At 44.4% G+C, this 27,689-nt stretch overlaps 1 protein-coding gene across 15 annotated transcripts in view; it reads left to right on the top strand.

Annotated features, from left to right (window-relative positions):
* Positions 1-27,689, top strand: part of PHACTR1 (phosphatase and actin regulator 1) — a 504,607-nt gene that overhangs the window by 406,280 nt on the left and 70,638 nt on the right. For 10 of the 15 annotated variants that reach the window (XM_044773220.2, XM_044773218.2, XM_070515613.1 and 7 more), the window contains 3 exons: positions 8,424-8,591; positions 10,732-10,938; positions 27,223-27,544. In XM_044773220.2, the coding sequence (XP_044629155.1) occupies positions 8,424-8,591; positions 10,732-10,938; positions 27,223-27,544 (697 nt within the window). The remainder of the gene's footprint in view (positions 1-8,423; positions 8,592-10,731; positions 10,939-27,222; positions 27,545-27,689) is intronic. The other 5 variants (XM_044773223.2, XM_070515616.1, XM_070515615.1 and 2 more) reach the window with 1 other exon arrangement.

Here is a 27,689-nt window from a genome sequence, read left to right as displayed (position 1 = left end):
CAACAAAGATACAGTTTAGTTAACACTTCCTAATGTTTTCAGTCTAAAGTTGTCACGTAACTCTTCACTTCCATAATAATTTTTCTTTACAATGGAAGCATAAAGGTAGCCACAGTTTCATGATGTCGTTCATTATTCTTCTCTACTGCCAGTAGTAACAGTAACAGAATTTGAGAGTTTTGTTTTTGTTTTTGTTTTTTTGGTGAGAAAGATTGGCCCTGAGCTAACATCTGTTGCCAATCTTCCTCTTTTTTCTTCTCTCTCCCCAAAGACCCCCAGTACATAGTTGTGTATCCCAGTTGTAGGTCCTTCTAGTTCTTCTGTATGGGATGCCACCTCAGCATGGCCTCATGAGCAGTGCCGTGTCCACACCCAGGATCCGAACCTTCAAAACCCTGGGCTGCAGAAGCGGAGCGTGTGAACTTAACGCCACGGAGCCAGCCTCCAGAATTTGAGTTTTAACTATGACAACTACATGTCTTATTTGTAAAGGATTGCTATATTGTTCTTTTGCCATTCTTAAGGAATGAAAATTTCAAAATAAGTCATTTTCAATGAGACCACACATATGTAATCTTGCCACATCCTAGCCCAGCGTTTCCTAGTTATGAATTTACACAAGTTATGTAAACCACCTAATTTTCACTTTTCTTTAAACAGTGAGGGTAATTTTGGAACGAGCTTCATAGGATTGTTTTATATATGTATTCAGTGAATGAGTGCCTGGCACATCATAAATTCCCGAAATATTATTAAAGGGGTTGGTTATTACTGTTGTAGATGAAATGTCCAGCATATTGCTTGACACTGAGGATGCTCCAAATGCTCCAAAATGCCCCAAAAGTGTTTCTTTCACCATGCCTCTCACCTTTCCTTTCTTCCTCCCTATCTTTCTGCTGAGTATAGACTTTTTATGTAGAACAGGAGCCTCTAGCCCTACACTAAAACTTTACTTACCAGTTTTTTTAAATACAAATGTAAAGCGGTATTAGCTAACAATAAACCTGAAATCCACCAGCGTCCCTCCCAGTTCTTGCTGTGATGTGCCCCAACAGAGTAAGTCGTACAAGAAATGGGAAACCTAACTGAAAAATGATTTGCTGTTTCCGCTTATCTGTTATTTCGGGCTTGTTTGCAAGTTCTTTGGGGGCTTATTCTCATTTCTCCCAACTGTCTTGCAGATAATACTTTGATCTGGAAGGGAGTTGAGCATCATCTAACACAGTCCTTCTGTCTTCAAGGGACAGAAACTGAGGTCCCAGAAGTTTAGTGACTTGTTGCAGGCAGGTGATTCCAAAACACTCACACAGCCCTCCCCACGCTCAGAGTCTGGCGACTTTCCCCTGTGCCTGCTGCTTCTCTCTTCCCAGCTCTCCTGAGAGTGAGTTCGGGGGGCCCACCAGCACCCCTCTGTTCACTGAGATGCAGGTCTCCCAGGAAGGCGTGGTTTATAATATCATCCTTTCTATCGCCCACCAATGGGTCCTTCGATTTCTTTTTACCTGAGATGGAAAAAGCATTCTCTCTCCTTGAGTCTCCAGACTGTTAAGGATTTGAGGCCTCCAATCTCACCATTCTTCCTTCCTCTCTGAGCTTCTGAACCATTTGAGAGGCAAGACAAACAGGAGATCAGAGTCGAGGATCACCTTTATTACGGATGAAGGCTAGTCTGGAGGAAGTCGTAGATGGGCCTGAATGCTCTTTACTCGTGCCCTCCGCCAAGCCTGGACCTCCAAGAGGGAAAGTCCAGTCCTGAATCCACGCTGGTCCAAGGCGGTGAGGGAAGGATGCAGAGTATGCCTTTGTGCGCACTGTTTGGATAGATTCGCTCCACCCGGTGGAGCAACAGGGACCGGTGGTTGCATCCTAGCAATGAGGTGACTCTGTAGACACGGATAAGAAGCTGGGCAAAAAAATACGGAGGGCTTAGGGAAGATGCCTCCTCAGGAAACCAGACGAGTGAGGAAGGAGTTCTCCTCCTCCAGAAGAACCCATATTTTTTGGTTTAATTTAACAAGGCAGCATGCAATTTTTTTAGTTTTTTAGAAATGTAAGTACCTTTACTGAATAAAGTTAATGATGATTAAACTCTGCTTATATCTTGCCAGATTTACTTCAGAACCTTGCCCGCCTGTGTACATATTTCATTTTGATGTCGTCCGTCAACATGTACATATTGTTCTCCGTTCCTGCTTGGTACTTGACGTGATTTCAAACACATTTTTGTGTATCAGCGTCACCCACACCCATTTCATTTGCGTTTCTTTCATTCCTAACAAGGCTGTGCACTTCCCAAGTGGCACCTGGGACTTGATTTTTATTTATTTGAACAAATACTCTTCATACTTGGAATGTTATTGTTTTATTAGCTACATTTAGCTCATATTTCCCTATTATTCTGCTTTTCCCCCCTTATATTTGGTGTACAGCATTTTATTTTGCAAGTTAAAAATCAAAAAGTCTTATGAGTAAATCACAAGTATCCACCTGGCTTCCCACTTACACAACCTGAATAAATAAATATCTGTGTGTGCGCGTGCATGTGTGTATGTATATAAATATTTCTTTATACTATTTATTCTAGTTTTAAAGTTTTATTTTTAGTTTTTTGATCCATGTGAAATTTATTGCAGTAGTCATTCAATATATAGATTTAAGGAAATCTTTATACTCATATTCAACTATTATTTATTAAATAAAGATTTCTTATCTAACTAGAAATACATTTTCGAACATAGGTTTTTATATAAACCATAATGCATTGCCTAGAAAATCAGATTCAGTAGTGAGCTTAGGTTTATATTAAAGTATTTTTTCAGAATTGAAATGGATACTTTTTTTTAATCTTTAATTTCAAAGGGCCATGAACCCTGAGCCCTCTCAGAACGAAATATCTTCCATACAATTTGTATTGTTATTTGATGTAAATGTTATGCATAGTTACCTGTGAGAGCCTAAAAGAATTGCTGTTGCCCATTCTCCATGATGACGTTCATCTGTAAAAATATGACTTCAGTTAACCTTAAGCTTTGGGAAAATTTAGGTGATCAGAAGTTGGTGCCAATCACCCTAAAACCAGAGAGTATTCCTAAAGGAAAACAACCAACAATAACAAGACAGCAATCCAGAAAAAAACAAAACCACTTGGGAAATAGTCATAAAGGTGACATCCGGTTATAGGTGGATGCAGTTCCCAAAGAAACCGACACAAAACAAAACAAAACAAATTTTCAATGCATCTTTTGAGCCAATCCTCTGGAACACAGCTTTTACATGAATTGTGCTTTCAGAACATTAAATAAATTCTGTGCAGGACAAGATCCTCCTCTGGTATGTGGTCTGCATCCACTCTGAGCGCATGTCTTCTGTCTCCCTTCACCCCTTATTTTTCATCATCGACTTCTCAGGGCTTAACTTCTCAGTTTTGCTTCCTCTTCCCAACTCTCGCACCACCAGCTAGCTCACACCGATTCCTCTCTGTGTCTGCATTTCTTCATCACACCCCACTCCCTTCCCCTAAGGCAGGTCTGTGTTCTCCTTAGCGTTTGGCGCCATGCCTGGCTTGTGAAAGGAGAGGCAGGGTAGGCAGGTAGGATGTGGTAAAGCTCCAGGGCTCTGGAGGCGGCAGACTGGGCAGTGGTTTCTAGAAGTATCGTATGGAGCTAGTAGCAACCGTCTGCTCTCCTCACAAGGTCATTGTGACAGTTGGCGGTTTCTGGTTTGTGATGCCCGTGGTTAAATATAGGCTCTCAACACAAGTTTGTCAGTTGAATGAATCAGTTCACTCTCACTTTTCCCCTCACTCTCCCTGATTTGGTGTTAACCTGACTCTGCCAACGTCTTCCTTTCTTATGCCTCACCACGAGAAGAGGAGAATAAGGCTGGCACACTTTCCATGGCCAGTTCTATAGCTTAGATTCTGTCTCCGTCCCACTTAAAATTCATGACATTGACCTGCACTCACTTCTGCATTCTGTTCTCTACCACTTCTGTGACCCGGTTTTACCTTGTTAGCTATGTGTGCATCTGGCTCACATTTTACTTTTCCACTCCACCCTGCTGCTCTCTCCAGCCCCCTTGTTGTTTGTGACCAGTTCATATTCATGATCCATGATTAGACAATGTGACCTCCTGCTTTCTGGTCCTCTTTCAGGTTTAAACCAACTACCTCTGTTCCATGTTAGCCATATAAATAGCATTTCCTGCCCTAAATCTCATCATGACAAGGCACTGTTGACATTCCAGGTCCTCTTCCCTCTGACTCCTTACCGCCGTTCCACTGATTCCCAAAGTATGGAATCCTGACCAGCAAAAGCAGCTTCAGCATCACCTAAAAGCTTGTTAAACATGCATATTCTTGGTCCCACCTGAAACCTACTGGGTCAGAAACTCTGGAGGTGGGGCCCAGCAATCTTTTTTTTAACTTCCCTCCATGGAATTGTGACGTCCACCAAAGTTTGAGAACCACTACCTCAAGCCATCTAGTCTCTTCTCCTGCATTCTGCCTTCCTCCTATTAATGCTTTACTAATTCTGGTAGGAAACATCTTATTATTGGAGGTCGTTGTGTGCCGTTTTGAACATCATTATCACAGATAATTTTAGAAGATTGTGTAAAAATCAAAATAATTTCTAATGCTCAGCGAACTCTTTCTCATCCATGATAACAAGATATGGTGATGATCTAGAGAGATGAAGTTACAAATAATCCATGAGACTCATCTTATTCAGGAGGGTTAAATTTGTCCTAGAAAAAAAAGCTTTTCTAATAATGCTAATAAAAAAATGCTGGTAAAGATGCTGTTAAATAGCGCTTGTAAATAGTAAAAAGACATAGAGAGTTAAATAGTCTTCAAATTAATCAAACTTGGAATTACCAAGCATCAGGAATTCCCAGCTAATTGATAAAGAGTATACGGGGTCCATCACATGAATGTTTCTACTTTGTGTATGTTTGAAAATGTCATAAGAATTTTAAACTAACAGTTACTTAACAGTGGCAGCATCATTCTATCCCCATATTATATGAATCCAAATCAAGTGTTTTTCACTTTTGTCACTACCAATCTTGGTCATAAATGATGACCTAATAATGAATTTGTTGTGCCTATTGAATGTTTTTTGTTTATTTCTATTAGGTATGTATATACTTATATCTATGTATGTATGTATGTATGTAGATAGGTACGTAGGTAGGTAGGTAGATAGACAGACAGATAAAACATGGTTATCAATGTTAATGTTGAAGAAATGACCCAAAGCTAAGAAATTTGTGTGGTCTGTACATTATGAGTGTGTAAATAGAAAAACCCTCTAGAAAAACCATTTCACAAGATCCAGGTATGTGTCACTAGACATTAAAATATTAATATACATAAATTTCATCTATTGGAATCTCTCCTACAGGGGGAGAATTCTAATTGCAGAAAAGATTTTGTACAAGAAGATGGTCAGCAGAGTTTTTTTTTTTTCTTGTGAGGAAGATCTGAGCTAACATCTGTGCCAATCTTCCTCTATTTTGTGTGTGGGATGCTGCCACAGCATGGCTTGATGAGTGGTGTGTAGGTCCATGCCTGGGATCCAAACCCATGAACCCCAGGCCACCGAAGCAGAGTGCATGAACTTAACCACTATGCCCCTGGGCCAGCCCCAGAGCTTTAAACTTTGGAAATCCGTTTGTTTCTAACCATAGGGAGATAGCTAAAGAAATATCAGTTTATTTATCCAGTGTAATCATTATGAAATGAAATTATGCAAATTATAATGCTTATAATAGTAAAAAAAAATGACACAAAATTTGATACATAATATGGTAAACTGTGAGAAATATATACAGGAAAACAACTCTTTCTGTTAGCGTGGTGAGGTGATCAGGGTCTTATTTCTTTTTTCTCCTTGCTTATTTTTTCAATGGAAATATATATTTAGAAATTATGGCAGTGGAATTCTGAAGGTTGTTTCCCCTTCAAGGTGGTTTTGGCCTTGGCGACTTAGCAAAGGCACTTTGAATCCACAGGGAGCTGCTTTTTTCGAGAGTTAATGCACCCCAAGGCGTGCTTCTCTGTTATTCACCAAGCCTCTGGCACCAGCCTCTAGCCAGGTGCCTCGATGAAAGCCAGATGCATAGACAGAGTCTAAAGTAATCTCATTGCAGGTGCATCCTTTTATCCCAATGTCACTCCTGGGGTATTTATCTGTTAGAAAATACAGCAATCATTTGGTTGCATCTTCACCCCAAAGAAGCAGGACTTGGCCATACTGCTCAACCCCTCCTCCTCTGGTTGTCTTATCCAGGACCTTTATTGCATTTAGAACATCAAAAAATCAAAGTGGCTTCAGGGCTAGCCGGATGGCGTAGCGGTTAAGTTTGTGCACTCCGCTTTGGCAGCCCGGGGTCCGCCAGTTTGGATCCCAGACATGGACCTACGCACCGCTCATCAGGCAATGCTGTGGTAGGCATCCCACATACAAAGTAGAGGAAGATGGGCACAGATGTTAGCTCAGGGCCAGTCTTCCTCAGCAAAAAAGAGGAGGATTGGTGACACATGTTAACTCGGAGCTAATCTTCCTCAGAAAAAAAAAAAGTGGTTTCCTGGAGACATATTAAACTGAATGGCAGCTGTGTCATTATTTCACCAACGGGGAACTTTCAGCAGAGCCTCTTCCCATGGCGTCAGTTTGAACATGCTAAATTGAGGCATATTAAGAGGACTGGGGACCATCCGTTGTGGGACGGTGATGCATTAACATACCTGCAGCCCTTCCCATCCTGAAGACTCTCGGTTTGTTCAGTAGTGTTCTTTCCAGAACATTGGCTTTAGAATCTGCACTGCTCTTCTCTTATTAATGAGGCATAGTAATCGTACTTTTAATCACAATTATAATTACTACTACCGTTTGGGGCATATAAAAAGGCCAAATCAAAAGAAGAAAAAACCCATAATCTTCAAGTGTCGATGCTTTATATTGTCTGCTTCAGATGATTTTTCACTATTATATATATATATATATATATATATATATATACATATTTCTTTTTTGTTGTTGTTGTTGAGGAAGATTGGCCCTGAGCTAACATCTGTGCCAGTATTCCTCTATTTTGTATGTGGGATGCTGCCACAGCATGGCTTGACGAGCAGTATGTAGGTCCACACCTGGGATCCAAACCCACGAACCCCAGGCCACCAAAACAGAACATGCAAACTTAACCAGTTCCCTACTGGGTTGACCCTATTATTTTTTTTTCTATGTTTATAGAAGAGTCAGGTCAAATATTGTATGTCCCTGAACCGTATGTTGCCTAAAGCCTGTCGGTTTGTAGTTACTCTGTTGATCGTGCATTTCATCACCCATTTCTAACTGGGGGAGGGGGGCTGGCAGAGGATCCTTTGTCACCGCATATCAATCATTGAATATAAAATGAAAGCCTTGGGAGGAGCATAGCGAAAGGAAAGGATTATTTATCCAGGATTAACATTGGAGTCATTTTGCTGGTTCATTTCTACAAGTAAATCATCTTTCTTCCAGTTTTAAGGCCGCCGATTGCTTTGCTAGTTCCTGTGTTTCTGACTAAGCATAACACAGAGTCTTTCATCTGGCTATTTATTCATCTTACGGTAACAGCTTTCAGTCCTCTTTAAAAATTAATTTGACTTTAATGTCTAGTTATCTAGACTCCCCTGGGCTAGGATGAAATCACATGGGGGGAATTTTGATTTGACAAATGGTCATTGTGCGGGAGCCTTTGATCCTCCACCATGGTGTTAACCAGCTGCCCCTTGTCTGGCTGAGCTTTAAGCAAGATCAAAGTCTGCTCCCCCACAAGGCGTGATCACTGGGGGGCAGTGGGAGAATTCTGGCACTTCCCCGCATCCCTGGGCTGCTGCGGCCCTTCAGCTGGAGCTTAGAGCCCTCCTAAGCATTTATCTACCCAGAGAAATTGGATGCCAGCAGAGGTGAAGAGAAGACAGACAGGGTGAGTTTTTCCTGGGACCTTGGAGTCCCACACTTCTGGCACTTGTTGATAGGAAGCCCTTTGCTCCCTAGAGTAGGAATTCCTAATTCTGATTTTCCAGTCTCTGAGGCTTGCTCAATTTTTCCAAGTTTTCAAAAATTATGAAAAGTTCATTTTAACTCACTTTCATTTTAAAAAAAAATACATACAACATGTGGTATATTATAGTTAGAAAGAAGGAGAGAAAACAGACAATTTGCTAAAGATCTTTGGCAACTGTTGCCCTCATGGTTAGACGCCACATGCCTAAAAATGAGATAAATGTCTTAAAAGCAAAAGAACGAGTGTAGACTTCACATACTCCCCTTGATAAAGATTGTTCAAAAACATCCGGCCTCAGTGAGCTGGCTGTAAATGTCCCCCTCCCCAGGAAGGCAGGTGCTGTCTAACTCTGCAATCTCTTTCTTCAGATGGGGAGCTCTCCATATCGAATGAAGATGACTCCTTGGAAAACGGGCAGTCTCTGAGCGCCAGCCAGCTGTCTCTGCCTGCCCTGTCCGAAATGGAGCCGGTTCCAATGCCCAGGGATCCCTGCTCCTATGAGGTGCTCCAACCTTCAGACATCATGGATGGGACAGGTAATGCCACTGGCGGAGCTGTAGAACAGGTCTCCAGCATGTGGCTTTAGGGACCTTTGTCCTGGCTGCACTTGGGGTTCTATTTTGACCCACTCTCAGCGTAAGAATCTCCTGGAAATCAGGGCAAAACTGACCAATTAGTACATACTGGGTATAAAAACAAGGAGGATATCTACACTTATTTTTCTATAGTTTTTAAAGACTTTTTTATAACCTTATCTCTTTAAAGAAGATATGCCTTGTTTTTGTACTATTGATGATTTAAAAGTGTCATTGGTTTGTTTTCTAACACTCATTTCTGTTAAGATCAAGCTGAAGAATCCTACGTGTCTATGTGGTACCTATCCAGTTCACCTGTTCATAAGGCCCTGGCGTGCCCTTTAATCTGAGTCCCAGGATACCAGTTAATAGTTGTATCAATTTACCAATTATATCAATTTACTGTTACAATCAATTAATGTGTTCATTGGCTATTAAATTGTATACAATTTACTGATTAACTTGTATCCTGCTGACAGATGATTTTTGATGCCATCTGACTGTCACTCCCTCTTTGGTCCACAGCCCTCTGAGTGGCCAGTATTCCCTCAGAAGACTTGCAGGGTGGTCCTCATTAGCCTGAAGATAGGACCCTCCCATGGCCAGTGAAGAGTGGTCCTTGTTGTCAGGAGACGAGCCTGGGGGAAGGGACCTCTTGGAATCTCTGGCATGTGGATGGAAAGGCCACGTCCTTTCTCCACACCGTGTGCAAAATGCTACATCAGCAGAACACGGGTGGGAGGGTGGGAGAGATGACGTTTCACCAAGTCAATTCCCATGTTTCACTTTGGGACCTGGTGAGTCATTGCTCCATCAGTGTGTCCAACACTGATAATAATAGTGTCCCTTGAGACGGGGGAGAATTTAGTGCTCATGAGGATTATTTGCAGGCTTTGATGCTGCAGGGAACACTGCTACCCAGATTAGAGGGGAAGAGAGGGCAGGGAAGGAGTCATTTATAGGCATTCTTAGTAGCAGTGATGGGAGGAAGGAGCATATGCAAGTGAGTTACATTCCCCCCGCCCCACCACCAAGCTGGGAAGACTTTTCCAACTAAAGCAGTGAATTGTGTTTTGTATCCAGCCTTCCTGGTGACGTTGGAATCAGATGGATTCGATTGTTAGAGTGAGATCTGTCATCCCAGTGAATCATAGAGTGCCAGTTTGTCATTGGCCAAGCTGCCAGCATGGAAGGAAGGCCTGTGCTACTACCTGTAACAGCTCTTAACTGGAACCAGTTGGGGTTCCCCCGTGGGGAAGAGAAGAGTCAGGCTCAGTGCAGAGAAAGAGGAATGGGGGAATCGAAACAGGAAAACCATAATTCTGGTGAGTGAGAGGAAAGAGGAAGGGGGAAGACAAAAAGGTGTCGAGTTGGAGCATCCTTCACCTTGTCAGGGATTATAGGAGCCAGCAGGGGCAGGAAGATGCCCCTAAAACTGCAGGGTGCCCACAGGAGGCTGCTGCCCAGCTCTGGCGGCTCCCAAACATAGAGGAGCAGCCCCCCCGGGCATGTAGGGGTAACTCATCTGGTGTCTAGGCTGTCTTCATTACTCAGTCCCAGATCTGGGAGCAGAGACACAGTGAGACCCAGCGGGCAAAAGCAAGATCCCGGAATCCACTCTCTCTTCTTCCTAGCAAAGGGCAACCAGGCCCAAGGGAACATGCCAGCGATTGGTGCTGGTTGGGTTCAGAGGGGGCTCTTTGTCCCTGATCCACAACACCTGCCATCCGTGGATTGCTGCTGTGGTCCCATGGGTCACATTTAAGAGCACCCGTGGAATTTGTATTATCAATGCCGAGATCGAAGCGGTGGCGCTTTGGATGGTTTTGAGAAAATGTCCTCTTGCTTTTTCTCCCTCTTGCTGCTTCTGCCTCTCCCTTTTCTGCCTCTGGCTCCCCACTGTGTCCCTCCACCCCCACCGCCCTGCTTTATTGGATTTCTGGTGTCCCCTCTTTTAACTCTCCACTCACACATGACAACCTGGAACAGCTGGTGCTCTGCGGTGTTGCTGCCCCACGTCCCTGTGCTGTGTGTTCCCGCCGGCCCCACCTGCACTGCGTTGGTGTAATGTCTCCTGTGTGTCATGTGGTTGTCCCCTCAGTGTCTGAAGAGAGTCCCTCTGCCAGTGAGTCTGGAGTCCTCCTGTCCCAAGATCCTTCAGCCAAACCAGTCCTGCTCCTGCCCCCAAAAAAACCTGCTGCTTTCTCTGGAGACCATGAAGAGACCCCAGTGAAGCAGCTGTCCCTTCTCAAGCAACCCCCTGCCCTGCCTCCCAAACCCACTGCCAGGATTGCCAACCACTTAACAGGTGAGTCAAGACGTCTTCTGGGGGCATGCAGCCCTGCCTTCCCTTCCCTTCAAGGGATCATCTCTTGCTTTTTTTCTTTTTATCTGAGGCCTGACGCACCTCTTTGGCGAGGTTGCTCTGTGGGACGTTTGGGTGTTTCCGTGTGTGTCTTGGTACCTGCAGTCATGACCTGGGTTTATGTGTTTGTGTCCAGAAGCGTTCAAGGTACACCTACCAGTCGTATGCCAAGAGCCTCCAGTTGTGTGTATCTGCAAATATGTGCATTGGTATTTATGTGACTGATTCCGGATTATTTGCCCATCTAGGTGAATCACATTCAATGTCAAAATCTTTGCAAAGATAAAGAGTAGTACGTTGTTCCCTTCGTAATGAATTTGTCAAAGCTTTACATTTTTTGTCTTTAAATTATTGCTCTGAAGCCCAGTGTATTTATTCTATTAAAAAAAAAAACAAAAAGCAAAGAAAATCTGCAGAGTATTGTGGGAAATACTTTAAAAGCAGAATAAGCCTAGGACTGCTGTCCTAAAATGATTTTTATTTTTAAAATGTTATTTAATGAATGGACCTACAGTTATTAAATTGAGCATCTAGTGGAAAAGCACTTCACTGCACATTAGCCTGTGAATCGGACCCCACTTTGTGGTTTAAGTTTGTGGTTTAATCAGAGATTAAAGATTTCAGAGGGTTGTTTCTCCAGCCTCGATAGTATCCCCACCTGATACCACCAACTGCCTTTTTACAGTGTGTTTGGTATTTTTATAAATAGTTTCAAATTGATCTCTGTACATTTTTGTAAGATGTACTGGGGCTGGAGGTAGGGAAGAGTACGCAGCTATTTTATAGTAGAAAACGGGTTCAAGAAAAGTCAGTGACTTTCCCAGGGCTGGCAGGAATTCTGCACTGGAGCCACGAATAGATCCTGCGTTCCCAACTCCTGGTTCAGTGAACATTGTTTCCATGAGAGAAGGAAGTCTCTCACGTGGTGCTGGGTTTTATTAGAGTCCAACCTAAACAGGGTTGCGTCAAACCCTTCTATCAAGGTATGCGCCCATGAAAGTCAGATGTATGTGTTTCAGAAGAGCAAATTCCATCGAAAGGAACCATTCAACACGTTAATAACACTTTAGTTCAGTGCCCCCAAATTTAAATGCATCTACAAAGGAGAAAATGCTGTTGTAAACCTCCCTCTACGAGATGACCACTGTCCATCTGTCCGTCTGTCTATCTAATAAAAATCAAATACTGCTGTATATATTCTGTATCACTCAGCAATGTCTCATGAACGGATTCTCATGTTAGCAAATATTCCACAACACAGTCTTGTCAGCTGCCTGGTGTCGATCAGGATTACTCGATTGACCCCTTAGGGGTTTTTCATCTTCTCTGTTGTAAAAAACACAACAGCGAACATCTTCAGCAGCTTACGTGTATATAAGCATCTCTGAGTTTTCCGTAATTTATTTCTGGAATTAGCAGTTAGAATTAGCAATTCTAATTCTAGAAATAAGTTACGTACCTTATCTAGAAGTAAATTTATGTTACTTTTAAGAGCTTTACACCTCTTAAGGCTTTGCTGCCGAATTTCCATTGAGAAAGATTAAATATTGCAAAATAAACGTCCACATGTAATACGTATTTATTCAGCACACCTACTTTAGGCAGAATACTGTGCTGGGTCTCAAAGCAGATACAAGTATATGACAGTTTAATGAGTGTGTGTGTGCATATACACACACATACATATATATTTGTGGTTATAAAATAGAATGTGAAAATAGCTACTGTCAGGAGTAATACTTGCAGTTCAGTGCAATCTGATAAAAGAATTACTGGAGAGGGCTGAAGCTTGAGCTGATCCTTAAAGCGTGAAGGGCATTTATGGAGAATGAGGGAAGAACATTCCAGAAAAGAAGACCCCAGACAGAGGCTCAGAGGAGGAGGCAGTGTTTCGGGTGGGAGGTGAGGTGGCCGAGCTGGGGTGGAGGGTCTGTCTTGGGATGTGTTGAGAGAGAGGCTCATTAGGTAAGGCATGTGAGGATTTAGATTTTATTCCTGCAGCTGTGGAAAGCCTTTGGAGGTTTTTGAGCAGAGGAGTGATGTGATGAAAACCAGCCTTTAAAAAATTTTCCCTGGTCACTGTAGAATGAACAGAAAGAGGAGAAGGTGGAAGGCCTAACCGAGAAGCCACTGATGCCAGCCCCATGCCTGATTCTCCCAAATCGCTTGTTGAATGAAATTGAATGATTTGAGCCAAGGCCACTATTTAAGAGCCTACTTAGGTAGAAATCTGTGCTAACAAGCATGTGGCTGATAGCAGTGGGGAGAGAGAGAACAGAACAATAGATAAGACATTTTAAAAGAAGAATTGACAGAACTTCTCAAACCACCCTCTAATTTATCTAGTTATCTAATTAATGAAGGCATACTTCATTCATTCATAGCTTCAGCTATGAGCCCTGAACTTGAGTAGCTTGGTATCCGCAGGACTCTTTTGATGTATGAGGGACTGCAGATATCTAAATTGGACCAATCTTTCTGGCTTCCCTCATCCTTTCCCATGGACCGTGGACTTTTTGTATTATCTGTAAACCGCACCTCTATACCTGGGATCAAATGGATAAAAATACGTAAAAGCTAACAATCCTTACCATATTGTACCTGGTAGCCTCTTAAATCTGATGAAGACAAGATAGGTGGAGATGTCTATATGCTGTAAATCTGGTGCTTTTTGGGTTAAAGTCACTTAGACTTGCTTAATTTTTGTAAATGAGTGTCAGTCATAACGAATCACCATGAGGCAGCTACATTAACCCTGTTCTGTTACTAATTACTCTAGAGACTTCTGTGCCATGTCAGAAAGAATTAATAAACTAAGAATTCTAGAACTCTAAATTGAGACATGAGTTTTAACATGTTCTCAACGTCTGTTGTTCTGTCGACATGTTTGAAAGGAAACACAAGACAATTTGAAAGACACCAAGCATGATGAATAGAGTCACAGTGGTTCTTGGTCTGGTAGGATGCTGGGCGAAGCATAAGCCTGAACTTCTTCCAGGTACACCATCAGGGAAAGACGTACAGAACTCTCTCTACTTTGGCATTTGTTTCCACTTTATCAGGAAACCATAGTTAACTTGGAGACTATTTTTCTTACACATTTTCTCTGTTCTTCAGCCAGGGAGAGAGAAACTCTTGCTCTCCCAAACTGTTTTTCTTCTTCTCCTACTGTCATCCTCTTTTGTCTCTTCTGCAACGTCAGCATGCACAGTGGCGTGTAATACAGGGTCAGGGGTTTGGGGCATCAGATTCCCTTCTATTCCTACAGCAGAGCTGGTTGCATAAGTATGATTGGAGATGAATGATTCTCAAAATGCATCCTTCTTGGAATGATGGCTGACCCCAGAGGAAGGGGGTGATGGAGGCAAAAAACCACGGTCTCCTCCTTTCTAAGTCTTCATCAATCACCTCTCCAGCCATCCTGGCTCCAGAAGTCAAATGTTGGACGTTGCATGAATAATCCATGCCTTCTGCATAAGGTATTTGTGGTTAGGCACCCCATAAGTGCCATTTGGAGGAAGGATAATCACCTTTGTGATAGTTGGACTTTACAGTCCGACGTTCACACTTGGGTATGAATGATGGCAGCTACCATTTTTTGAAAACTTTATGACATACCTTTAGTCCTGTGAGGTAGACACTATTATCATTATTCTCTCTTTTTCCTAGAAGAGGAAAATGAAATTTAGAGAAGTTAAATGACTTGGTCATGGTTACCTAGCTAGTAAGGGGCAGAGATGGACTCAACCCATTTTGTTGGACTCCAGAGTCCTCACTTATAACCATTAATTTACACCGTCTCTACCAAGATACCTATTCTTAAAATTCTAAGAAATGAAATCATTAGTTTTCACTGGTGTTTTGTTTTGTTTTGTGTTTTGTTTTTTGCTTTGTGTGTTTTAATCTGTTGAAGAAATTAGAAAATCTGCTTCTTTAACTTTATAACTCAAAGACAAAAAATGGTCCAGTCTTTCAAAATTAAGTAATGTTCTCAAGGCACTTGATTCTAAAGAGGAGGATCCAAGTACGTTTGGGTTGGGTATCCATGGACAAAGGGCATGCCAGAAGGACAGAGTGTGTAAGAATCAAGACTGGGACAAATCACATGGGAAGCATTTGACTACAATTGGAGACTAACAATTTGGCAAAGAAAGGAAACTGTTGCTGATCCTTAAAAACAAGTCCTTCTGCTGCTGTGAACCTGCCCAGGGCTTATTTGCACTATCTTTAGAACCTGAAATACAAGGAAACTTACTGTACTGTCAGAACTTGGTTGATTGCTAGTTTCAACATTGCAAAGTATTTGCAACTGCAATTACCTGAAAAATGGTATCCATGCCCTGTGGTATTTTTCAGCCCCAGCACGTGTCCAGTAAGAATCCTCTATCCAGTGCCTGTCAAGCCAAAACCAGTATTCCTATTTATAGCTGTCTCTTTCGTCTTGTGGGCATTGTCTACATTGAACTACAGTCACTTTCTGATGTGTGATTTCATTATGTTTCTCTGTTGCTCTCTGATCGTCTGTCTCCATTTCTCCCCAATATCCCACGCCCCCTCCTTGTTCTCCTCTTTCAGCCTTCTCTCCAGCCCTGCAAAATCTTCTAACTACTTTTGCCTCTGCCCTGGCACTCCCTCTTGCCTCTGACAGGGCAAGAAAACTGGTGACCAGACTGCTGTGACCTTGATCTCATCTGTGCCTCTAAAGGGAAAAAATTATTTGTAACCCAGAAGCCTCATAAAGAGGTTTAAGGTTTACACTCTCTTGATAACTCATACCTTGAAGGAATGGGAAATTTACCTGAATCTACTCTTTATACCCATTTGTCCGTATTTTTCCAGTTTTGATTTTCTTTTCTCAAAATGCAGAAATTCTTTTCTTAGTGCAGGTAAGAACTATCCATTGATCAAAACATTTTTAAGAGTGCTTTCTGCTCTGACCTCTATGATCAGGATGAAGATTGTAGCAAAATGCTTTTTTTTTTTTTGTAGCACTGTTAGATTGGAGATTTAATTCACTTGCCACTTTTTTTTCTTGTGGTGAAAGCACATAACATAAAAGTTACCATCTTAACCATTTTTAAGTGTACAATGTATAGTGTTAAGTATGTGCATCTTGTTTTACAACAGATCTCCAGAACTTTTTCATCTTGCAAAACTGAGACTCTATACCTATGAAACAACTCTCCTTTTTCTTTCCTCTCCCCTTAGCCCCTAGTAACCATCATTTTAATTCTTGTTTCTGTGAACTTGATTACTCTCGGTACCTCACATAGGTGGAATCATACGGTATTTGTCTTTTTTTTTTTTCTTTTGAGCTAACATCTCCCTGAGCTAACATCTGCCACCAATCCTGCTCTTTTTGCTGAGGAAGACGCCTGCCACAGCATGGCTTGCCAAGTGGTGCCATGTCCACACCCAGGATCCGAACCGGTGAACCCCAGGCCTGTCGAAGCAGAACATGCCAACTGAACCACTGTGCCACCAGGCCAGCCCTAGTATTTGTCTTTTTAAGACTGACGTATTTCACTTAGCATGATATCCTCAAGGTTCATCCATGTTGTCACATGTGACAGGATTTCCTTCCTTTTTTAGGCTAAATGGCATTTATGTTTTGAGTGCCCACTATGTGCAAGGTGCTCTGCCAGACCTGATAGAATTTACAAAAGTGTTCCCTCATCGAGGCCAACCTGGTGGCATAGCAGTTAAATTTGCACACACCGCTTCTGTGGCCCGGGTTCGCAGGTTCAGATCCTGGGCATGGACGTAGCACTGCTCATCAAGCCATGCTGTGGCAGGCGTCCCACATATAAAATAGAGGAAGATGGGCATGGATATTAGCTCAGGGCTAAGCTTCCTCACAAAAAAAAAAAGCATTCCCTCATCAGCTGTAGGAGTTGTAGGCAGTTGTAAGCTACAGAAAATGTTTACTATGAAGATGTATAAACATGGCTCTAAAGAAATTCAAATAGTAAGAGATCAGATCCTTTTGGAAGAATCAGAAAAAGTGTCATAAACAAGGATATATTTAAGACAGGTCTAAAGAGGAGTAAAATTTTGATGGGTGGGGATGGGAGAGGAGGTTGCTATGAAACAGGCAGCAGAGGACAGGAGGCACATGAGTATGAGGCGTAGTATGTTCAAGAAATAGCAAATAGCCCAGCTTGACGGGTTTGTGGGATTCTCGTAGGGAAGTAGTGAAAGATCAGGTTGGAAGGGGATTGCAGCAAAACCGTGGAGAGCCTCAAATGCCCTGCTACGGATTTAACTTGGGCGGGGGACGTGGGCGTCTTCTCTGGACTTGTAGCAAGGCTTGCCAGATTTCACAAAAGCCTGTCTCCTCGATATTCTTGTGGATAAGATGGACAATAATGCTGTTGGGTGATTTACAACTGGATGTACGAATGTAACCGGGGGATGTTCAGCGTCAGCTTGAAATTGCAAAGGGCACCAAGCTGCTGCCCTTGGTTCTTCCTCTTGGACGTTGTTTAAATGTCCCAGGAATAAATTTCCTGAGGACGGGGATTTGGTCTGCCTTGTTCCCTGCTCTGCCCTTAGCTAGCACTATACAGCAGCAGAACGGGAGGCCTTGGGAGGGAGAGAAGCCCCTGTGGCTGGGGCATTTGCCCACGAGTTCATAGCAGGATACTTGCTCTCCGGCACTGACTTCCACCATAAATGAAATCTGAGTCTGTTGTATTTGAAAGAAACACGGTAACCTAGATGGAAAAGCAACCCCTTATATGAGTAGCAGGTAGAACATGACAGTCATCCATCAGTCAAACTTGTGATCCAGCCTTAAGTGTCAGAGAGTACATTAGTAATGTCACAGGGAGATGGAGATAACCTTGTGGACACCAACTGCAGACAGTTAGACCAGCCACCACCATTTCTGTAAATGCAAGAAATCTGAGTCTGTCCCCCAACAATGAATAAATGTCGTGTATCAGATGGATCCAAGATGAGAGAGGAACTGCACCCATCCTTCTTTTTCCTTTATATATTTGTGGATCTAACTTGAACTTATTTGTACCTTCACCATGAATGTTCTACTTCTTGATAGTTCCGTATGATCTGTGTAGTATTTCATTTTATATGCTCTACATTTACTGCTTTCAGACTTCAGACGTGTATCCCCTGGTTCTAGTGTTCTGAGATCGGATGAACATTTTGTTGCTTGCCTTCGTGACTTTGTGATCTTGATTCGACCCCCTCTCAGCTTGGGCCTGGATACTCACAAACAGCAGTCCTCCCAGTAGGCACTGTGGGATCTGTGTTCCTTTTGGGTGTCCATCTCCGACCTTCTCACCTTCCATCATGCCTGTCTTGCAGAAGGCTCAGGTTCAACAGCTCAGTTATCAACTGAATGGCACTTGCCTTGCCGCGCCTCCTTGGGAGCAACAGCACTAGTCCATTGCTGCAAAAATAAACAGTATAATGTGTTTATGTATAAGTGATTTATAATTTCTAACAAAATACTGATCTTTTCAACAGATGTTTGTTCTCGTGATTATAGGAACATCTATAATTTTGACTCTTTGAGAGCAGTTTCCTGACAATGAATAATGTGTAATCTTACTTTAAAAAAAATCTAATTGAATTGCTTGCTCTGCAAAGATGACATGCTAACGTGACTCAGCTGGTGAATGACCCCCATCCACTGCCCAGCATCTCCATCTCAGAGAGGCACGTTCCTTCCTCTTTCTTGTAGTCTTCCCAGATGGTCTTAGGAGGGGTAAATTTAAAAACAAAAATCTTTCTTTGTGGAAAGTGGCTCTGAAACAAAGTCAGTTGCTGGTGCTGCATATGCTATAACAGCCTTCAATTTTAGGATTCTGGAAGGTCTCAGGACATAGTCCTCTCAAACATCAGGTATTTGCTGTAGTCTTCATGTGCTTGCCTGGCTTGGGAGAGCCGGCCAAGCTTGGGGCATTTAACACAAATAACTTCTTTGTTACACTTGTTTCCTTCCACACCATCCCTGTCACCACAAGGGGTCAGTCAACACATTTTGCCTTTGCAGGCATTTGACCAAGGATAAAATGTCAGACTGCCGTAGAATCCCTAGGATGGCCTGAAGGGATTGATGGAGCTCCTGTGAGCACCTCTCTTGCAGCCAGGGGGAATCTGATTCAGTACTTTAGCAATACTGGACTCTTATTTAAGTACCAAGTCTACTTCTTATAGCCCCTCTATGTCTTTGGGTGGCATGCCTGTGTCTATGCAAGGAGATAGAGATCCTAACCCACTGGAACCAGGTGGCAAAAGGCTGAGACGTTCTTACAACACCTTTGTTCATTAAGACACTAAGTGCTACTATCATTGACAAGTACTTCCGATACATCAGCAATTACAAATGGCTTCCACAGCAGGTGTTAATAAAAGTGAGAAGAGAGGCTAGGACTGTTTTTATTTAGCCCAGACTCCTTCTGTTATAGACTACAGTCCTGTGGCATGAGAATCGACTAGAGAAGTAATCTGGGATTTTCATTCCTTGTCCGAGTCATAAGTCAGAGCTGTGTCATGGTTGGAAATACAGCCCTCTTGGGTTTTATGGCTCTGTGACACTCATAGTTTGGGTTTATTTTCCTTGTTCTCTGGAACTGGTTGTTTTTGCTTTTTCCACTCCATCAGCAGAGACAGTTTTATGAATCTTGAACAGTCTGGCTGCAGAGGACTTGACCAGTTCTAAGTCAGCAAGCAGAGCTGTGTGTGTACCCCAGCAGGACCAGCCGCTGTCCTCATTCTGAATGCAAGAGGTGGAGTATGTGCTCCCACAATCCATAAATATCATGCACGGGATAGATGCAAAGCATTTTATTCAGTGAGATGCTATCAAAGGAAAGGAGGCATTATATCCCTGGATATTTACAGGTAAAAGAGCCTGAGTCCCAAAAAAGGTTAGCTATCTTTCCCAACTAATGAAGAGCAGAGGACCCAGGTGTTCTCACTCCCAGTTCTGCTTTCTTTTCCGCTGACACAGCGTGGCATGCATCTGAACAACACACTGAAGCCTGGACGACCCCACCTTTTTCTCTTCCCACGATGCTTTGTTGCAAACATGGAAAACTGCTCAGATGGTCCTTGGAAGCCTCTTTGTTCCACTACTTCAGTCACTTTCACCTGGCATTTTCACCTACCTACTTAGAATAGAAACACTGCCCCCGCTGTCACTTTCTTGGCTTCCGTCATCCCACCCCAGGCTGGGGAGCATCCGGCTAGGTGATTCTCCCAGGTGTGGCAAGAATCCTGCTACTAACACTGCAGGTATATATAGTGCTTTGCAATTTATAAAGCGTGTCCATATTGTCTTGTCTTACATTCACAGCAACCTATGGGAGAGGCAGAGAATATATTATTTTTTCAGAATCCATTAAGACCTTATCTGTTGAACTCCTGTTACATACCAAGGACTGGACTAGGGGTATTTTGTACTCAGGCCCTCTGCTAACCTGTATGGGGACTTTGTAAAATTATAAAAACCTGGGGCCGGCCCGGTGATGCAGTGGTTAAGTGCGCACATTCCACTTCAGCGGCCCGGGTTTCGCTGGTTCAGATCCCGGGTGCGGACATGGCACTGATTGGCAAGCCATGCTGTGGTAGGCGTCCCACATATAAAAAGTAGAGGAAGATGGGCACGAATGTTAGCTCAGGGCCAGTCTTCCTCAGCAAAAAGAGGAGGATTGGCAGCAGAGGTTAGCTCAGAGCTAACCTTCCTCAAAAAAAAAATTAATTTAAAAAATTATAAAAACATGTCCTTTGGAGGAATGAATTACAAAAGCTGCCCCTTCCTCTGGGGTGACTCAAGCCCATGCCAGGACAGACCTCTGGCTGGGTTTCAGCCCCCTCATCCCCTCAGCATCCCCCATCAGAGTAGACCATAATCCATTTACTTCTCCCAACAGGCCTATCAGGTAGGTAATTAATATGCCCCTTCTACAGATGAGAAAACTGAGGCTCAGGAAAGCTGAATGTCTTAGGCAGAGTAACAGAGCCTCTTGATCTTGGTGCTGGGATTAAACCCCAGCTCTTCTGAGTTCTAAGCCACTGGTGATTTCACCAGGGCCAAATCTCATCCTCCAGAAGGCCTTGGGCATTGTCACTTTGCTGGTGAAGGGAGCAGTCTCTTCACCAAGGAATGGCTCTTAGAGGGTGGCTTCTCAGACTTGATTGTGGCATGGTCCCTGGGGACCTTGTCAAGGTGAGGATTCTGGTTCAGAAGGGCTGAGCTGGGCCCTGAGAACCTGCATTTCTCATGGCTCCCAAGAGGCTCTGCTCTGCTAGTCCACGGACGACACTGATTAGCAGAGCCTTAGTGTAGGAGAAACAGGTCCCTAAGTTCTTTTCCCACAGCTCTAAAGACATGATGAGAAGGAAAACCAAGGCATACTATGCACTAGGCCCAGCCCTTGCTAGGGAACAGGAGATGAAACAGCCACATCCACTGTGATCTAGTTAATGCGTCGTGTCTACCTACTGCAAATAAAAATCAGCAACAAGTCAAGAAAAGTGAGATGGGTCAAGTCGACCCTATATGAAATGCTCTGACAAAGGGAAGCCCAGGGCCTGGTGAGAGCCCACTGGTGGGCGCCTAAACCAACCTTGGGGAGAACGAATGGGCTTCCTGAGGAAGCAGTTCAATAATGATAGTAATGCTGGCAACAAGAAGTATAGTTACTATTCATTGAGTAACCAAATGCCAAACACTATGCTACATAGTTTATGTACTTTATCTTATTTAATTTTCACAATAGTCCTATGGTAGATTGATTCATCCCCATTTCACAGATTGGAAAACTGAACAGCAAAGAGATTTAAGCAGTTTGCTGACGCTAACAGAGCTGGATGAGTGTGTGATTTTTACATTTTATCTTCTACTTTAGTAAGACAAAGTTTGGTAATTATTTTATGCTTCTTGGTCCTATAATAACTTATGGCACTTGCTCAAAGTGTGGTCTCCACCTGGGTCAGGGTGATCTGGGGGCTTATTTACAAAGCAGACCCCCAACCCCATTGTAGACCTGCCGAATCTATGAAAGTGAGGCCCAGGAATCTGCCTCTCCCAAACCTCCCTAATGAGGTTGGAGAGATCACTACCCTCAGAATTTGACATTTTGGAAAGAACAAGGGGGTGGCATGCAGGACAGTCCCGATCCATTCATCTCACTCTGTTACCCTTACTACAAAAATGTTAGTGCCTCACTGAACAGACATGAGTATTGGGTATATGTTTCTATATTCATTTGAGAAATACATACCGTACACGTAGGGCAAATGAGAAATCAGCAAGGAGGAACAAGAGAACTCTGATGCACTGAATCAACTCTGTAGGAAAAGTTGAACATTCAGTTAAGTGTTTATTGCATGAGACGAAATTTTGAAGAATGGCTTTTTAGGCAAACTTGTCTAAAATGTCCTTAAAGTCTTCTAAAGCTAATAAGATACAATAGTCCACCCAGAAGGATATAAGAAATCGTGTCATTCACAGAATGTCAAGGATAAGTGATTTTTATAAATATAAAATTAAATTGAAAGTGCCCTCTGACGAATTGCTTTAAAAACAGATCCTTTAACTGCAAACCTTAGATTTAGGCAAGCTAGTCATTAGGTAAACAGATTTTAGGCAAATTAGCTTCCAGTAAATTGATTTCCTGCAAATTGCTTTTACTTTTTACACGTTGAGGGCATAGAAATAGAACCTAGAGACTATGCTGATGACCTCTCAGGATGGGCTTTGCCCGGGGGCTGGGCGGAACTGATGCCTCCTGGCCATAATTGATGCCTCCTGGCCATTGAATGCTGGGATGGCCCAGCCTCGGGCAGCATTGTACTCCGAGCAGTTTAACACCCGGAATCAGTGAGTCTCAACTCCCTGTGTGTAGTAAGCACCTGTGTGTAGTAAGCACCTGGGAAGCATTTAAAATCCAAATACCCCGTCCAGAGATTCTGATCCAGTAGGTCAGAGGTGAACCCCAGGAATTTCAACTTCTAGCCGGCATCGAGGACGGTTGCAGGTGGTCCAAGAACTCCACTCTAAGAATTAGTGCCATTGTTTGTTTGTGTTCAGAGAAAAGGACAAGAATAAGAGGCTCAGAGTGGTTTTCAAACGTGGCTTTCCAAAAACAATGCTGGACACTCCCTGCACCGCCCCGTAGAATCCCTGAGGGGGCGTGGGGGTCAGCTTCGGGGTGATTCTAGGGTACCCCTGGATGAGGCTGCAAGAACGCTTGGCATGGAGTCCTGGGCCTCACTACTCAGAGCACCCTGTGGGGAGTGCTGAAGCGTGCCTGGGAGGAGCCATCCAGGACCCAGTTGGGAAGCCAAGGCTAACCCAAATGGAGCCAGCAGTAACCAGCACAAAATCGAGCAGAATTAAATGAAGGTGCTGATTATCAGGGTCACAGGAGTTCAGGGCGGAAAGGCTGCAAGGGGCAAGTGGGGTCCTCAGTTGTGCTTTGCAAGGTGAATGCAATTTTGATCATCAGGCAGGAGCAGGGAGGGGATTTCAGGGCATGGGTATGACAAAGGCCCTGAGGAAGGAATGAACATGGTTATTGGAAACCCAGTATGGAAACTGGCCTGACTGGAGCGGCCACAGTGGGCCAAGGAGAGGCAGGGCAGGAGATGCCTGGCGGAGCAGGACACGGCTGACCCAGAGTCTCACCTGGACTTGCAGCATTGACTGCAGCAAGGGCTCATTGTGGGACCTCAAGCATGACCTGTGCTTTAGGGAGATGTCTCGCGCAGGGTGAGGGATGGATTAGAGGACTGGGACCCCATTATCTGCACGATAAGAGGAGATGAGGTCCCAGGGCTGGTGTGGTCAAGGGGGCAGAGAACACAGAAGTTTGAAAGGGAAAGATAGAGAGAGAGACAGAAATCAGAATGACAGATCACATACAGCTGGTTTCAAATTGTGCCTCCAGATCTGTTAGGAGGAATGACTTTGTATTAAGATGTCATAAAGATATAAAAATAGACATTGCCAAGTTACTGAAGGTCTGAGCTGCCCAGGCGCTCCTCAGTTATCCACCGTGTTGGTGAAAGATGGAGACCGCAGAGCTAATTCACTAAGAGCAGACGATTCTACCTGATTTTAACCAATTTCTTAATTTCCTTTCTTTTTAGCAAATCTGCTGAGCCAAAAATTATTTTAATCGATTCACTTTCTTTCTCTACCCGTATTTAATTTATGACCATGTGTAGTGAAACCACCAGAAGGGAGACGCAGGCAGGAGAGAAGAGGGAGTTCTCCATGGCCCCAGCATGCCTTTCCTAAGACAATAAGAGTAACTGTCTCCACTAATTTGGCCCCCCCAGTCATTTCTTCCTTGCCTGTTTTGATAGAGTTCCTGGAGGCCACTGGCCATTTTTCCAGTGTTAAATGGAGTAAGTTTTGCTATGGAAGCAGTGACGAGACATACTGTGGTGGAGTGTGAGCAGGAAACTATAGCTTAGCAAGATGGATGGAACCCAGTGTGGTCACTGTCCCTTCCTGGGTAGACATTTCCATGCTGCCCTCCTGGCTCTACTTTCTCCTGCTCAAGTGAATGAGCACCTACCTGCTGCAGACAACTAGACCCAAGAATGAAGGAATTATGGGTCAAGGATTCCTGGATGAAAACTCTTAACACATCCAGACACGTGACGTTTGCTAGGTTTGCACTAAAGTTTCCAAGAGCCACAGGAGTAGACCCTTGAGTAATAGGAACTGGACAAAGGTGGTGAGTTTCTACATCTCAGCCACTTTGGAATTAGCACCACTTATGCTCCTGGACGTGGTTTCCCTGTGTGCTGTGCATGGGGGATGGTAACGAGCAAGATGAGCCTTCCTGGAGGAGCGTGAGGGAGGCTTGTTTTTATGACTGGTTCGCATTTTGGTGTTGGGGGGTAATCTTACCAGGCACCCTGGACTTGTTAGGCTTTTCTGTGTCTCAACTTTAGGATCAGCAGTTTCGTGTCTATACACCCACAGCTGCATGATCCTAAAGTTTTGATCCATTTTATTTTCACATCACCCTCCTAGAGTATCTGTTTCTGGGGAAGGTGTGAATTCATCCCATAGCAGAGCATTGTGGTTTTGGATCATTCTGTAAACATGTTTTGAGCCTCTTGCTATGTTAGCTGGGCACCGTAAAGATGCCAAATATATAATGTCAAATTATTCACAGTCCTTGTGAATGTGTGGAAGGACAGTACAGTGTCTTCAGAGTCAGTGCCATCGCCTGTAAAAGTGAGAAAATAATGGTGCCTACATCACAGGCTGCCTGTGAGGTTAAATCAGTTAGATATGAAAGGCACTTAGAACAGTATGTGGCACATAGTAAGCCTGGTGTAAAGCTTGGCTATAATGACTGTTGTCATCATCAAGATTGCCATTGTTGTTAACACTGACATACCTACCGCCCACCCGCAGTAGGTCCAGTGGGTGTGGGAAGGAAGGAGTGGTGTAATGATCAAAGGAGGTTTTTCAGGAGAGGTCATTTTTGAGCTGCATCTTGAAGGAAGAGTAGATGTTGACCAAGAAGACAAAACAGAGAAGAATATTCCAAGTTGAGGGAAAGTGACAAAGGCCCAGGGCTATGGAAACACGGAGTGGTTTGGGCAACTCACGGTGCAGGAGTGAGGGGGATACCTGTGGGTAATGGTGAGAAAAGAAGCTGGATCCAGAGGAGCCTTGAGTGCTCCCCTGGGGTTCTCTGTGAGACAGGAGAGGGAACCTGCTGAGTGAGCCGCCTGGAGCAGGCCGGGGAAGATGGCAGCAGTCCACGTGGACACTGTGAGGGACAAAGACCAGCTGGTAGGACTTAGCTGAGGGTGGAGACTGAATTTGTAGGTGAGAAAATAAGAAAAATCCACTGCAGAAAAGCAATACACGTCATAGGAGAGACTCTGATCAGAGGCTCTTTTGGGTGCAAGAAGGAGAGATGATTTCCAACCGGAGGAACCAGAGCAGACTTCATAGAGGTTGTGTGTGGACGTGAAAAGACTGAACAGCAAACAGACCCTGAAGACTTGAATGATGTGTCAGGAAGCTGGACTTTATTTCTAGGCCATTGAGGGTTTTAAACTGTGGAGCCACATGATCAGATTTGTGCTCCAGGAAAGTCATTTTGGCAGGACTATGGGGGCTAAACTGGAAGAAGGCCACACTCAAAGCAGGCAGACAGTTGGAGAAAAATCTAAGGCCTCAAAGACCTAGAGTCAGAACCATGCTGTGCTCGCCCCACAGGCACCAGGGTTGAAGGCAAAAGTGTTCTGCCTGCCTCACACACCTGCTGCTGCTGCCCGCCCTCCCCCGCCGCCCTTCCTGGCCATGCTCCTCCAAGAAGGCCTGCAACCCACAGGACTCAACCATGCCCCTTTCCCCTCACTGCTAGGTGCTTTCCAGAAATGTGGGGTGCAGGCAGAGACTACAGGGTCATCCCAAAGATGCCCGAGGGCAGTCGGACCCTAAGACCCCTAAACTGGAGCATCTCTGAGAAGCTTCAGTGCCACAATCGTGGAACCAAGGGGTTGGGTGTACAGAGGTTCCACCAGGCCCCCGGAGTGCCTGATGGAGCCTACCTACAGTTTGAACGGCCCACCGTGGATGCCACAGGAGTGGGCCAGCCAGCGCATCCATCATGCTCACACCTTACTCCCACACAGGGCACTTGAGCCCTCTCTGTGATAATTAATCCCCACAAAGCATCCTCCCTGGTGGGATGAGCAGCCCCAGGTTACAGATGAGGAATTAAGGTTGGCACTAATTAAAGTCACTTGTGGAGGGACGTACTGTTAGTAGTCTTGACCCTAGGGCTGGCTTCCAATCCCATGCCTGTTAGAAAGTGCCAGCTGAAAGGATATTTTCACATTACAATGGCAACATTTTAGGCATCATGGCATACCTTAGAAAAGGTCCTCCGAAGGTCCATGGGTTTCCATGAGCAGAAGAGAGCATCGGGATCATTCTCCCTTCTTGCTGCTGGTGAGCTGGTGACAGTGATGAGACAGACACCGCTAATGCCAGGTCCCCGAGAGCCCTTGGAGCCAGCGGCTTTGAGTGGGAAATGAGAGTTTGTGGGTGCTTGTCGAGTGGCACTCACCCTGCTTGTGTCTTCAGTTGGTGCATTTTATCTCAGGGGCCCACCTCAATGACCTTGGTCCCAAGGTGGGCACAGGTGGTGTTCTAGGTTTCGTTCAATGTCCCCATGCTGACATCTTCCTCTCGCCCTCCTTCTGCCGCAGATCCTGGCGCCCCTGTGAAATTGCCTTGTCTGCCAGTGAAACTGTCGCCTCCGCTACCTCCAAAGAAAGTCATGATCTGTATGCCTGTAGGGGGGCCAGACCTCTCCCTGCCATCCTACGTGGCTCAGAAGAGTGGCCAGCAGGGCGGGGCCCAGCACCACCACACGGTCCTGCCGTCCCAGATCCAGCACCAGCTGCAGTATGGCAGCCTCGGCCCGCATCTCCCCTCCACCACCGGCTCCCTCCCCATGCACCCCTCAGGCTGCAGGATGATAGACGAGCTGAACAAAACCCTGGCCATGACCATGCAGAGGCTGGAAAGGTAATGGGGGTCGGGGGTGGGGGGATGAGGGCAGGAAGGGAGGGCTCGGCTTGCAGGGGGGGGCAGTCGGGAGAGGGGTTGGGGATATGACCATGACTCAGGAGTGTGGAGACCAGGGCAAGGACTCATACCCACTGGGGGGGAA

This window comes from Equus asinus, chromosome 8, assembly GCF_041296235.1.
Source record: "Equus asinus isolate D_3611 breed Donkey chromosome 8, EquAss-T2T_v2, whole genome shotgun sequence".
Taxonomy (NCBI): domain Eukaryota; kingdom Metazoa; phylum Chordata; class Mammalia; order Perissodactyla; family Equidae; genus Equus; species Equus asinus.
This window is presented reverse-complemented; position numbering and strand designations above follow the sequence as displayed.